The 14,322-nt window shown below is 43.1% G+C and overlaps 1 protein-coding gene across 2 annotated transcripts; it reads right to left on the bottom strand.

The window, feature by feature from the left end:
• Positions 1-114: 114 nt before the first annotated feature.
• LOC133125889 (somatomedin-B and thrombospondin type-1 domain-containing protein) lies at positions 115-6,421 on the bottom strand. 2 transcript variants are annotated; one of them, XM_061237597.1, is made up of 6 exons: positions 6,115-6,421; positions 5,279-5,377; positions 4,717-4,905; positions 4,251-4,329; positions 3,401-3,577; positions 115-1,163 (listed from the first exon to the last, which is right to left on the bottom strand). In XM_061237597.1, exons 1-6 carry the CDS (start codon positions 6,338-6,340, stop codon positions 1,046-1,048), a joined length of 888 nt encoding a protein of 295 aa, XP_061093581.1. In that variant the 5' UTR covers positions 6,341-6,421; the 3' UTR covers positions 115-1,045. The 2 variants fall into 2 exon arrangements, with proteins under 2 accessions (XP_061093581.1, XP_061093582.1); XM_061237598.1 differs by lacking the exon at positions 5,279-5,377.
• Positions 6,422-14,322: the final 7,901 nt, after the last annotated feature.

Genomic DNA, 14,322 nt, shown 5'->3' with positions numbered 1-14,322 from the left:
TTTAACAGATGCCATGTAAGCCCATGGCGCTGTATGTCACATGTAGACCAAAGGTCACTCGTTCTGCCGCGGGGGGGGGTGTACTGCATCAAATTCTTCAGAAAAGCACAGCAGTGTATTTTTATTAAAGGCTTTTATTTTCATATTGTCATGTGTTTATATATTGCAGTACACTGCCATTTAATGGATCTGCCCAACAGAGATGGGAACTGAGCAAAAAAAAAAAAACTATGCCAGTTGAACAAAATAACATGTTTATAGATTGTTTTTCATTTAAAATGGAAATAACTGAGTAATGTAACTTCATTACTGTAAAAATAAATCTTGACATTGACAAGACTTCATGCCATGACTGACTGTTTACTGTTTATTCTGAAAAGTCAGTTGTTTGTATTCAGTTTGTACTGGTAAAGGGTTTCAAAGCCATTCGCTATATGGGAATTGAATCACTGTTGCTAGATTCACATGTCAGGCAGTATATTTGACTATCGTGTGGGTCTAGGAATCAACACTACAGTATTGGTAATTATGAGGTGCAGCACTTTTGGAAGCCAGCAGAGGGCACTCAAAGTGATTTAGAAAGTTGTCCTCTTCAATATAACTATTTACTGTAAATATTACAAAGGGCAGGCAATGAACAGGCTGTCCTGAGAGTCCACCTTTGCTATAAATAAATAACAGAATTATACCGCAAAATTAGCATCACTTGAACTGATGCCGAACTCTATTACCCTGTGAGAACGCTCTTGTCTTACTGAGTTTAGTTTGGCATTATCTGCAGTGAAGCTATAAAACTCAAATGGACAAGGCAGTCTAGTTTATATGACTACATTTTAGTAAATAAAAGAACAATAAGACATTGTTATCGGTGTCTTCGACAAAAAGCACAAGATTGACATACATGATATATCACATAATATATGTAGACACACATTTCTCATTGTGGCATTTGCTCTGGTTTGCCACTGGAAGAGCACGGTAAATGGGAGCCATGTTGAAAGAGGGGCTGTACATGCAGAACGTGTATTTACAGCGCGGCGTGTTGTCAGATGAAGACGAAGCTGTGCACCTGTGGGCAGCCACAGCGCTCCTGCCTCTGCAGCTTCTTCCAGGTCCCCCGGCACCTCGGGCTCCCCACAGCCTGCCACTGGAGCAGCGAGTCCCTGCAACGCAGACCGGGGAGACAGGCCTCTCAACTCATCCTCCAGTGCTCTATTTCTAGAAATATGTCAGGCTTCAGGACTGATAAACACACCTGACTCTCAACCATAGGCAGTGTATAAGCAGTCAGTTCAGTTTTATTTGTATGGTACTTTATACAGACTGTCACACGGTTGCTTCAGGCAAGGTTTGTGTTGACAATGTCTATGGCGGTTGGCAGCTGGTTGACCAGTTCAGACCAGCTCCGTACTCAACATGGTTTGATCAGCTCAAGCTATGTTTTAAAATAGCTGGTAGCTGGTCATTTCAAGCTGGTCATAGCTGGATTTTACACGAAAGAGTGTGTGTGTGTGTGTGTGTGTGTGTGTGTGTGTGTGTGTGTGTGTGTGTGTGTGTGTGTGTGACCACCTTTATATCAATGTTTGCAGTGTCTATGGCAGGGTGACCACTGTCAACTTAAAGATACAGTATGTATATCCAAAAAGGGCATGGTTTTTTGTGGATAAGATATTCCTCGGTTGGCTTTTTTGCAAAAAGTTCAATCTCCCCATTTACTCATTTGGAAACATAGCTGGCACTCAAGACATTTGCGCCATTATATCAAGTGTTATCTTTAGCCTTCATCTTCACCTTACCTTCTTGCTTTCACTACCCACACATAAAAGGGGCTTTTATTTTTCTTTGTTTCCTGTGCAGAAATAGGCTTTGTTTTGTTATCAACACAAACTGGCTTTGTTCCTTGTCCCTTTTCTCTTTTCAGGTGATGCCATTGATACACACAGAAAACAAAAAAGCCATTATGTTCCGCACAACTCTGTGTTGGCGGTAGCACTTTGAGTTAAGGCCCATCCCATTGTTGTAATGAGGTCAATTCAGGAGGGTGCAGACTAGCATGCAAATACTCAAAGGTTGCAGCCAACAGTTGCTTCTTTACAATCCCCCAGCTGAACTGCTCTATCGCACTCCTAGACTGCTCAACTTTCACAACCTTCACCAGTTCCTATTGTGTGATACAGTGAAACCTTTCCTCCCTGGAGGATATTATGGCCCATTCTGTGTTACCCTGTGGGGAAATGGAGAGGTTCCAGACATGGGTGCATCATTGCTGGCTAGTGCTGTAGCTTTTGTACCTAAGAGGCAAATGTTTTTGATGTATTTCTCTGTCCAGCCTGGTGTAAAATCCAGCTATGCCAGCTTGACTAGCTTAAAAACTGATGGCCAAGCTAGTGCTGGTAGCTTGTCTGAGCTGGTAGCTGATTAAGCAATGTCAAGCTGGGAGCTGGTCTAAACTAGTCAACCAGCTACCAGCCATTTCAAACCTAGCTTGATCAGGTTTTTTCAGCAAGGTATGCTGATATGTTATGTATCTGAACTATGAGCCTATAAGCTGTGTATTGAAGGCTTAAGTAAAGGCTATTAGACAGGTGTGGCTCATACATACATGAACCAATAACACCCACAACGTGTGTGGTTGTGTGTTCTGCATTTGGTGATCTGTTTCACACACAACAGTGTCTAACGATGATGGCATGCAGCTCAGAGGGAAGGACATTAGCAAAGAGCTACAGTTGGCAGAAGCAGGTGATATCTCCAGAATCATGATATCTTTACTTTAATTCAAGTGCAGGCCAAGTAAGGGAGTAACCACAGATCGGTTGACCACAAATTTCAACCTGGGGTGAGAGCAGTCAGTTACTTTAAAAAACGGTGGCCAAACACCCTTTTACTAAGTGACTTCACATTCCCTGTTTTGTTCACTACCTGGCTGATAGGTACGGTTCTGGGCTCACTGCCATCTATCAAAGTGGATCTCTCTCCATGATGAAATAGACACCACTGATTTGTGCAAGCACTCTGTCTTATACCAGTCTCTGCTGTACCCATTCCTCTTCGACATGGCAGCCTGTTATTATGGTGTGTACAGATATAAAGTGAGAGGGAACATGTGACTGGGTATGTGAGCTGAGGTTTGGAGGAAGTGACCCAGATTCAAAGAGCACTTTTAAAAGAGAGCGTAAAGGTCAATCTAACAGGATTGTGCTGAGGGATCCCAGTCTAATGCACAGAGGCCAGCCTGTTTCCCCCACACATCCCCCGTGTGCGACGTTTGTTTCACACGTGCGTGTTTCATATTTTTACATTTAAAAGGAATTTGAAATTGTTATCCGTTACCCAGCTCGGCCGTGAAAACGGGAGCCCCGTCCGTGAGAGTGGGGCAGGGGCGTTGCGCGTGGTCTACCTGTCAGTGGCGGTGCCGTCTCCTTGGCAGCCGTGGCTGTGGTTGTTCATGGCCGGGGGTTGGCAGGCCACACACACGGTGTATCCCTCCCGCAGGTACTGCATCCAGCGCGTGTGGTGGCGGTTCTCCACCGCGCAGTAAGGGGACAGCCACTCCATCTTGAACTCCACACAGTACCTGAGGGAAGGAGAGCCAGGTCAGCCGCAGCACGGCACGTGTTCCCCTCTGTTCTCCCTCGCGGTCTTATCGCATGCAGACCAGGCGTGATGCATACAGTGCGTTTCCTATCAGACAGACAGCCCTGGTGCCATGCAGGGGGGCTGCTATACACTCACGTAAAGAGCCACATACCCCAGTAAATGCAGACTGTTTATTTAGACTGATCTTAACCGCCGTTAAAAACCTTGGCTGTGTTTACTGTGTTCACAGCTGCATAGCCACAAGGTTTAAGGGTTCATCTAAACGTTCATCTCCTTTACCTGCCTTTTATCTTTGAAAATAGATCATAACTAGTCATCAAATAATTTTTTTTGCCTTTTTGGTTGAGTAAATATAGAGCTTAGGCTCTACTTTATGGGTCATAACATTAGATTATTCATATAAAACTTTGCCCCACTCTGATTAGTCACATTTATTGTTGTTCAAAAGGCAAGAAGGAACACATTTACATGAAATATTTACATGAAATATTCTTTGACTTGAAGGCAGAGTATACATAGCTGTATATCATTATGATGAAGAATGTCTTGAGGATAGTTGTTGAATTGATATATCTTGAAGGTTTGCAATTTATTAAAAGTAAATAGACTATTTTGATACTATATATGGTTAAATATGTGTAAAGACTTACCCAGGGTCCAGTGGTTCTCCATACATATCATATTTAGGTCTTTTAGCGCCAAACTCTGCTGCAGTTATCAAAGCAGGACCTAGAGCAGAAGTATTAGAATGTCTCTGATGGTTTCACTTCTAATGAACTTCAATTGAAGCTATCAGAAGGGCTAGCAAGGAAGCACACAGCCTGCATAGATTTGAATACATTTGAAAGGATTTGCGATGCACATCATATAGCGGAGACATAATGGACACACTGTGGCTAAGGCTCATTTGCAAGTCAATGGATGATGATCTCCGTACCATTACATTTCAGAAGACCTAAGGCTGATGAGCTGTATTAAAAAAGAAATAAATAAATAAGTCTGAACCTTTTTGTCGGTTACTACCCTGGAGAATATCATGGCTGTCAGGGCGATATCGCAGGCTGATGTTAGCTATTGATGGACACGTAAGCCTCTGTTCACTCATGCACTCAGTACCTGGTGCGCAGTGCTCTCCCTGGTGGTTGACGTAGTCCATGCAGCCAGCCCGTTCCTCCAGTGGGGGGCAGATGTAAGGGCTGTTTCGGGCCTGCTGCTCGACCTGCCTTCGGCGCACTCGCATAGCCTGCCGGCACTTCTCAACACATCCGCTCCAGTGGCTCCACTGGCTCACCACACAGGGCTGAGCTGCACACACACACACACACACACACACACACACACGCACACGCACATGCACACACATACACACACACGCACACGCACACGGACACACACACACATACATGCGCACGCACATGCACACACACACACATACACACACACACGCACACACACAGTAACAGTAACTGCACTGGTTTACAGCTGAGCTTATTTTACTCCACTGACATTTCTTGCTGTGTGTCCAGCTGCGTAGGTTGTTCTTCCACAAGGAAGAAACAGCTTATTGAGTACCTACTTGTGTTTGTATGTGTTTGGATAATAATGAGTGTAACCTCTATAGGAACCTCTATAGGAAATTAATGTATTGATGATACTATTTCTAGCTTGTTCAGCTAACCTTGTGTTATCTTCACCATGAGTTGCAAACCATGAAATATGTTGAATCGTTTTGATGAGGTGAATGGCTGTATTCTTTCCGAGTGAATCACTCCGACTGCTGCAGAAGAATAGAATATAATGTTCAATGATTCCAAAAACGATTTGAAGTTTAGACTGTATGTATAATATGTCTTAATTTGCCTTGTGGGTTAAAGGTTTATTGGGAATCTGGTTTGTTTGTTTTATTTCTGAATAAGTACTATTTAACATAATACATCACATGTAAAGTGTCATGTAATGCACCTATATTTTTTTGGGATAATTCCTACAGTATTCAGAACCGACCTCTTCACATTATAATTACTTTTTTTTTTTTAAGCACTAAGTTATGGTGCTTAAAATGCGCAGAATACATTTAAACAGTGTTATCAAGCCTGTGACAAGTTCAGAACAAACATATAAATCACAAATATAGTATTAATCAAGCATTATATGGGTATTGAATAATGGGTTTATTCACACACCATATCACATTCTACTTATTTCTGCATATTGGAACAAAGGAAAAAACGCACTTAGAGGAAAATGTAATTACACAAGCATTTACTACATGAATACACAGCAATTATCGAGACACTAAGCTCGTGTTTATTTCTGTGTGCTTAGAGGAGTAAAATGAAAACCATGGCACACACGGTCAGTAGATAAAAGTTTGTCCTTGGAACTGATAGACTTAAGAGATATTTCTTGCGTGTAGGTGGCATCGGTGCTGAAGAGGACTGAGCTAATGAACTGACCCTCACGCTCCCCCCTCTGCAGCCCCCTCCGTGCTGAGACGGGTGTGTGTGTCCGTACCTGGGCACACGGTGGGGTAGTCGAAGCAGCAGTCCTTGGTCCTCTGGCAGGTGTCGTCGCAGTAGCAGGTCCCGAAGACGCGGTCCATCCTCCAGTCCGTGACGGTACAGGAGCGATCCGAGCCCTGGCAGCATTTCCCCTGGCACCCTCCCTCAGCCAAGCGGCACGTACCCAGCAGAGCCGCCAACAGCGCCAGGCAAACGCGCCCTGCAGATAATCCCCTCATGGCTCCAGGGAAGTACGCCCGCACGCCCTCGTCTCCCCCGTTCTCCCGCCCTCCCCCCGGGCCCCTCGGGCTGGCTCTCCACCGAAGAAGGCGAGCGAGGTCTGTGGCTTTTGGGCTGGGAGCCTGGCGGTCCGTCAGTGCGTCTGGCCCTGCTCCGGGTGCGCAGCTCCCATTGTGTCCGCTGTGAGGAGGCAGTCCCGTAGCGCCCCGACAACGTTATCCCACCCCCTCCCCACTGCTGGAAGCCTTGTGACCTGGAATTCCTCTGTGCGCAGTCCCTCTGTGTGCGCAGAAAACAAGTTCACAGGGCGCGCCTCGCGAAGAAAAGGGCCATTCTGCTGGCCCCACACAGCCGGCGAACTGTGCCTCCTCTCGCCGAAGCCACAGATTCCTCCAGGGGCCGAGATCACCCACACCGTCCCCGAGCTGACTGAGACGCTGAAAGAAAACTTTCTTCTTGCCTTTTTCTTGTTCTTTCTCCTCCTCTCTTTCTCTCTCTCTCTCTCCAGCTCGTGGTTTGGCTGCTCTGGCCTGGCACAACGCAGAGCTCCTGTCAGATGTGAGTGTCGTGCCCAGCCTTAGCTTCGCACCGGGCTCTAACCACACAGGCAGGAATGCCAGCCTTTGGCCGGGCTCCAGATTAGAGAGCCCAAAGGTATGTAAATCAAGCCTTCGGTCGTCATATCATTTCTCCTGTTAATAATCTCTCCCTCTGCCCCACCTCAGAACAAAAAATGCACACAGGTAAGTTTTCAGTGCGGACATGTGAGAGGGGCGTTGGGCATTACTCTGACACCTGAAGGGGTGAGGAACGCATTCATATTAAAATTTCACTCCACAGTATTACAAAATGAAATACTGATTATTATGTAATGCATAATTCATCTTTCCTGGGTTCTTTCTTTAGGAAATGTATGGCAATGTATGATGAAAAATATTACACTGAGGAATCTAAGTATTTCAGTAACTCAACACTTTTTAAATTGGTTTGACTGGTTCTTTGGTCTATATTATGTTAGCAATCCAAATAATAACTTTCATATTTTTAAATGTACAGTACAGCCATAAATATGCTGTCAAACACTGATGGACAGTTTCTATGAAGACTGTCAGAATCCTTAAGAATTCTCTGTTCCCAAAGTCCTTGCCAGGCTTGTCAACATAATTGAGCCCTCCACAGGAGGTGATGAACAAACCATGAAGGAATGAGAATTGGTGGAAAATAAGGAGGGGTAGAGGGGTTTGTGGAGATATTACCGAATTAGGCCCTGAAAATTAGTTCCGGGAATGATCAACACTCTAGCTAGCCTTTGATTTTTCTCTGTGTCATGGAGCAGGCAGGTCAAGCAACAATAACAGCTATCAACATCATCATCAGAGGACAGATCCCTCTGAAATTACTTTGGGAAGCACATACGCCCTTGTTCAGCCAAGCAAATGTCATTGGTTCTGAGGGGAAGACCTGTAGTAACTTGACTGTGAGAGAGCCCTGCTTTTTCTCTCCCCTGTTTATAATCTCAGTGCACTGCAGTACCATAAGCAGTTAAACCATACATGGCTTTTTCTTTTTTGCCCAGAAGCAGCTTATTTTTCTTTTTCCTTCATACTGCCCTGAATGACTAAATATTTACTCAGAGCTCTGGGAATTTGCAACACAAAGGCCTGGTAGTGTTGGCTTTTCAATTGTACGAAAAGGCTGGGAAAATCCTGAAAAGGCACTAATATAGTTCAAAATAAATATGCACAAAACATTTCAGAACCCTTCCTTCACAGGGAACAATACTCAGCGTTTCAAAAAGGATTTCCTAAATGCAAAAAAGTGTTTGCTTCGGTGCGAAAGGCGGTGAGCAGATGTGGGAAACGTACATGTGGGTCAGAGAGTTTAAGTTTAAGGAGCGCTTAGCCCTGCTCGTCCTACCGTTGTCGGAATGGATCAGTCTCCAGTATATAATTCCCCTTTTTCCAAAGCCCTCTTTTTTCCATCTCGATTGAACAGCAAGGTTTGCTGCACACGCTTACTACATGACATCCTTTGGCAATGGGCATTAAAGGTGAAGAACACATACTGTTACGGTGTGCTTATTTTTTCCTCCGGGTCATACGATATCATGTCTGCTCGATCATCTGTGCCTTGTGGCAGTTTCACTGCAGATGATTGGCCGGCTGTGTCAGGATGGACCTGGATGAAGTCTGCCTGTCACATGAATCTAACACCACAGGGTCACTACAGCTCCTGCACCAGTTTGCCTGTGTGTATTATAACACAGGAGCTACTCACTGCTGTCATCCAGGCCTGACATAAACAAAAGCAGAATGCATGGAGCTTCTCAGAAGGTGTCTAAACGGGGGTGTATCTGGAAAGATGCCGATGCTGGATAAGAGATGAGTCAAGAAGTATCTCTGCTGAACCTCTTGGGCACAGGAAGGTGCTGGAGCTGGGGTGGGCGGCAGGGCTGTTAACGTCCTAGTCTGGGTGCATGGAGCGGTCTGTGGGATGGCTGCGTGGAAACTAGCTTTTTGCCTCATTAAGATCACCAGACCATTTAACAGCATTGTAACACCTGCTGGCTGTGTGACCGCCCTCTAATGGTGCAATGCCTTTAAAGGTCATCCAATATGTGCAAAAATCTGTGACATTACTAAACATTGAAAGGGCAGTTTATAGCTCTTTATGCTCCATTTAAAACTGAAAGGTTTTTGTAATGTCACATTAGGACAGGCTTTCAAAGTGAACTGAACACTTGGAAGCATGGCATGGCAGCCTGTTTTGGCTTTATGCTAAGAGGACAGTTTCTATGTGTGTGTGAGTGTGTGTGTGTGTGTGTATGTTTGTGTGGGTGTGTGTATATGCGTGTGTATGTGTGTGTGTGTGTGTGGACGTGTGTGTATGTGTGGACGTGTGCGTTGCTGTGTTGGTTTGAGACATGCACATGAGAGGCAGTTCTGGTGCAGATGTGTGCATTTGTGTGTGTGTATGTGTGTGGGGTGTGTGTGTGTGTGTGTATGTATATACCTATATGCGTGTGTGTGTGTGTGTGTGTGTGTGTGTGTGTGTGTATCACTGTGTTGGTTTTAGACATGCACATGAGAGGCAGTACTGGTGCAGATGTGTGTGTGTGTGTATGTGTGTGGGGTGTGGGGTGTGTGTATGTATATACCTGTATATGTATGTGTATGTGTGTGTGTGGGTGTGTGCATGTGTGTGTGTGTGTGTGAGGGGTGTGTGTGTATGTATATACCTGTATATGTATGTGTATGTGTGTGTGTGTGTGTGTGTATCACTGTGTTGGTTTTAGACATGCACATGAGAGGCAGTTCTGGTGCAGATGTGCGCGGTGCAGTGCAGTGCTGGATTCTGTTGGGAGGGAGATACTGGAATACCTCAGACCTGTGAGCAGGCTGTCCTGGAGACAGGGGATCATAGCTGTTACTAAGGACACGTCACCATCATGGGGAAACCAAACAGCCAAACTCCTCCATGGTTACGAGGTGAGCCGTGCCACTAGCCAGCAGGGTGTGGGTGTGCCTGGTTTGTTATGGAGTTCGGCAGGTTGCTGTGGAAATGGCAACCCACAGTACTCTGCCCAGCTAGACTATTCAGCTGCTGCTGTTGTTAAAACATCTCCCACTGTGATGCCATTCTGGATTCCCGGTTCTGGGAGACGGCCAGAAGAATTCTTATCTGAAAGGACAGGTCATGTTTTGAACTGTTTTTATGGTCTTCATCAAGCCAACTTGTTCCAGCAGGGGACCATGCAATTTGTAAAAGCAACATTATCTGTTTTTTTCCCACAGCCCTCAACTTCTCCAGGCAACTCCTGTCCATGGGAAATGAGCCACCAATGTTCTTAAGAAAATGGATTCACTTTCCTGGCAGTATAAACACTAAGAAAAGCATTCCTCATTTTCAACAGTTATTTGATTTTAACAACAGGTTGTAAACAACATGATATAATTCTTCCATTTTCACCTTGCATTTCCACGAGACCACAGCCACAGTCCTCTGGTCTGTGGTAGTCAGCATGAGGTCAATCACAGTGAAAAGGCACCTTGAAAGAAGTCCAAAGATCCATCAGGGGTTTCCTCTCTCCATGTGTTATCTTAAAACCCTTCTTTAAAATTCAGATTTAAATGTAAAAAATATTCAGTTTTTTGGTCTTGTCCTATGTAAGCTGTTGGCTTTACTGTTGTTTTACAGCACTATGAGAATTAACTTTGCGACGTTGTGCACACATGTATGTTCCTCAGTGAATACAGTGTGCCTAGATCAATCAATCTCTAGATCAATATCGCATTTGCAACTGGCTACTTGTCCGACCCTCACCACATCTGCACTGTGGAATTTCTTCGTATTGGGTGCGTATCAAAGCAGTTGAAATCAATTCCTCATTATTTTTCTCATTGCAAAATTAATGATGTCTTGAAAGATTATTCATAAAATGATATAACATCACATTTTGTTTTTTGTCAGGCTAATACATATGGTTGTAATGGAAACCTTCCCTCAGTACATACATATATGGAATAAACATAATTGCCACATCCAGCTATTTCCCCGAGTATAAACAATACATAAATGGCCTTATCAAGGCATTTCAAGGTACAAGTACAAGTGGGATGCAAAATGACTTCAGCTTATACATATCTGCAACATCTTTAGTGGGTTGACTGAAAGGGGGTTGAAATCCACCTAGAAAGTAGCTTTGTAGTTGTCAACTTTGGTAGAAAGACAGTTTTGCTCAATAAAGCAATTAAAGCCAAGCCTGAGCCCTTTCTGAATTATTGGCAGAAGGTGAGTGCAAGTTTGGGCCTTTCCCCGTACACACTGTAATCGTTCCAGAGCTCTTCATCACCTGGGTGGTACTGTCATAGACAGTCAGTGTGAACAGTTCCAAATGATGTGCAGGACTACAGATAACCCGCAATAAAACAAATATTCCATACATTCTAAGAGACATAGAGAGATCACAGATTCAAATGCCCATAGGGCATCAACATATATTTTATGGAAAGAAGATATCACTCCAACAAGGAAGTAAATGTACAGAAACAGAACATACTACATCTACGGAACATGTGTGTATCAAATTCATTTCATGCAGAAGACTCCTTCTGGATTTCCCAGGATTCTGGTGATGGATTATGGATATAATGAAGCTAAAATGCTAATGCAGACCATTGAATCTGGAGTCATCAGTTAGGTGTCCTGCTGGCTTTGGATCATTGCATACAATGTTTGTCTTGTATAGCTTTAATTTTCCATTGGGCTCGCTCAGTGTTTGCTTGAGCCTGATACGTGGGGATAATAATGATAATTTATTCATACAGTATGTAGAAAAAGGGCTCACCCGATATAAATGTACATACGCACAAATTAAAGCAGACAGTCTGCACTCTAACCTCATATTCATTGTTTTAGTTAAAATATAGTGTGCTGGAGTCAAAACAACAAAAAATTGTATCACTGTCCAAATACACTTTAAATGGAACCTCCTTGGCCTCCATTTGCCTTAGTGGCAATTTACAGTCGTTTAATAGACAATCCTTGAAGCTGTGCCATGTACAGCTATTTTGGATCTCAAAAACTGGAGTTACAGATGGTGAGTCATATAAAGGTACAATGACTGTAAATCAGCTGTCCTCTGTGACAGTTATGTCCTCTGCTAATGCGCTAACGATGAAGCCAAACCAATAAGACTGCGTTCTCACCAAAGCAACAGTGGATGAGAAAGAGACATTTCTTGGATTCCAATATTACTGCTTGCATGAATACAGAAAATAGCTGTCAACTATGAAAGAACAAGCCTACATAATGTCCAGAGTCCAGAAGTACAGAAATATGTAACAATCAACTAAATAACACCCTGTACTGAAAGTGCCTGTATTTATAGTTGTGTTATAGCAATTAATCAGTTGAGTAAATGCAGCATTTAAAAGGTTCATTGATTTGTACAGTTTCACCCCAATATGTTTTTGCAATGTATTATTTCCCAACTAGAAATCTCAATTCATGGCATCAGTCAGAGAACAGTTGGTCGACTTGTATCTACATTTTTCTATATTATGGTCTTAGCCCTCCTATTATGTCGAGATTTTATGACCACTTTTATGTTCGGGGGGCTAATTGAGCCAAGGAGTTTAAATACATGCACAATTGTTGTCATAGAAATATTTTGACACTTTGGTTGTTGCCTACTTATTGTTTCCAAAATGACGAGCAATAAATATAAAAAAATTGGTGGGAGACATCTTATTTTAGAGCTTTTCACAGTAAGTGAAAGTTTGGCACCTGTATGGGAATCATCCACAGAGAAATCTGAGATAAAAATAAAATTGGTTGTATATTTTCTGACATTTAATACAGTTACAGAGGGTCAAAAGAACCCCGCACAACACATTTGCTTGCAAAGTCGGTACAGGACTTAGCATAGTAGTATGTTTATCGCATGTTTCCCATTTAATCCCAGAAAAAGTAAAAAAACTTACAGTATCAAGGTGGAAAAAAAGGTTAATTGGATTTTAAGAGATGTCAAACACTGAAAGGGGTCAAATTGACCCCAAACATAATACGAGGTGCCGACATGCCAAAGCACAAGCTAAAGATTTCTAGCGTTTACTCCATGTGGGCTATTTCACACAGCAAGTAGCCATATACACTCAGTGAGCACTTTATTAGGTACACTAGCTTGTTAATGCAAATATTTAATCAGCTAATCATGTGGCAGCAACTAAATGCATAAAAGCATACAGACATGGTCAAGAGGCTCAGCTAATTTTTCAGACCAAAGGTCAGAATGGGGAAGAAATGTGATCTAAGTGACTTTTACCGTGGAATGATTATTGGTACCAGACAGGGTGGTTTGAGTATCTCAGAAACTGCTGATCTCTTGGGATTTTCATGACAACAGTCTCTAAAGTTTGCAGATAATGGTGTGAAAAACAAAAAACATCCAGTGAACAGCAGTTCTGTGGGCAAAATTCATTGTCAATGAGAGAGGTCAGAGGAGAAGAGGCTGATTTACTGACAGGGGCGGCCTGTAGCGTAGTGGTTAAGGCCCTTGAGCAAGGCCCTTAAGCCTGCATTGTTCCAGGGGAGGATTGTCTCCTGCTTAATCTAATCAATTGTATGTCACTCTGGATAAGAGCGTCTGCCAAATGCCAATAATGTAATGTAATGAGAGGAGCCAGACTGGTCAAATCAGACAGGAAGGTGACCGTAACACAAATAACCACACATTACAACAGTGGTATGCAGAAGTGCATCTCTGAACAAACAATGTGTCAAAACTTTAAGTGGATAGGCTACAGCAGCAGAAGATCAATAAGTATAAAAATAAAAAAGTCTAATAAATACCTAATAAAGTGCTCAGTGAGTGTATTTCAGTACTGGGAAAGGCTTATCCCTAAAATGGCAGATGTTATTTGATTATTTCTTTACATAACAGAGCTCTTGGAATGAGTTATCCTGTATTTTACTGGATTATTAGGCATGGCTGCTGGGTTTAAATTAAAGTTGAATTCTATTTCAGGCATGTGTGGTTAATCGTAAATGTGATGATATGCAATGCAAAGAATTTCACATTTTTCATTCAGCCTCATCCTGTCTGACCTTGTATCACCTGAGGGAACACATGCACTTAGCAGCTAATAATGAGTCTCACAAGTTATTTAAAAGTCTTGCTTGTGGAAGATTAATTCAGCTGCACAAGCATGTTATCAAATTTCCCCTTTTATTGAACCACAGATGTCCTCTTGTTCTTGCCGGGAAAGCATCTCAGGTCACGTGAAATACTGCAGAACTAATGCCCTTTGCTTCACTGGTGTACCATTTAGGACAGGTGATGGATTTCTACATTGTCTTTAATTAAATACTGAGGTAACCTCCATCTTTCTCGATCCTCATAAGGGCTGTAGTTGGACTCCAGATGCACCTGAAGAAAGTTGTGTGCTTCAGGTTCGTTTGTTTGTCTGAGAACAGGCCG

Source organism: Conger conger, chromosome 4, assembly GCF_963514075.1.
Source record: "Conger conger chromosome 4, fConCon1.1, whole genome shotgun sequence".
Lineage (NCBI taxonomy): Eukaryota > Metazoa > Chordata > Actinopteri > Anguilliformes > Congridae > Conger > Conger conger.
The sequence above is the reverse complement of the archived record's forward strand: the minus strand, read 5'-3'. Positions and strand labels throughout refer to the sequence as shown.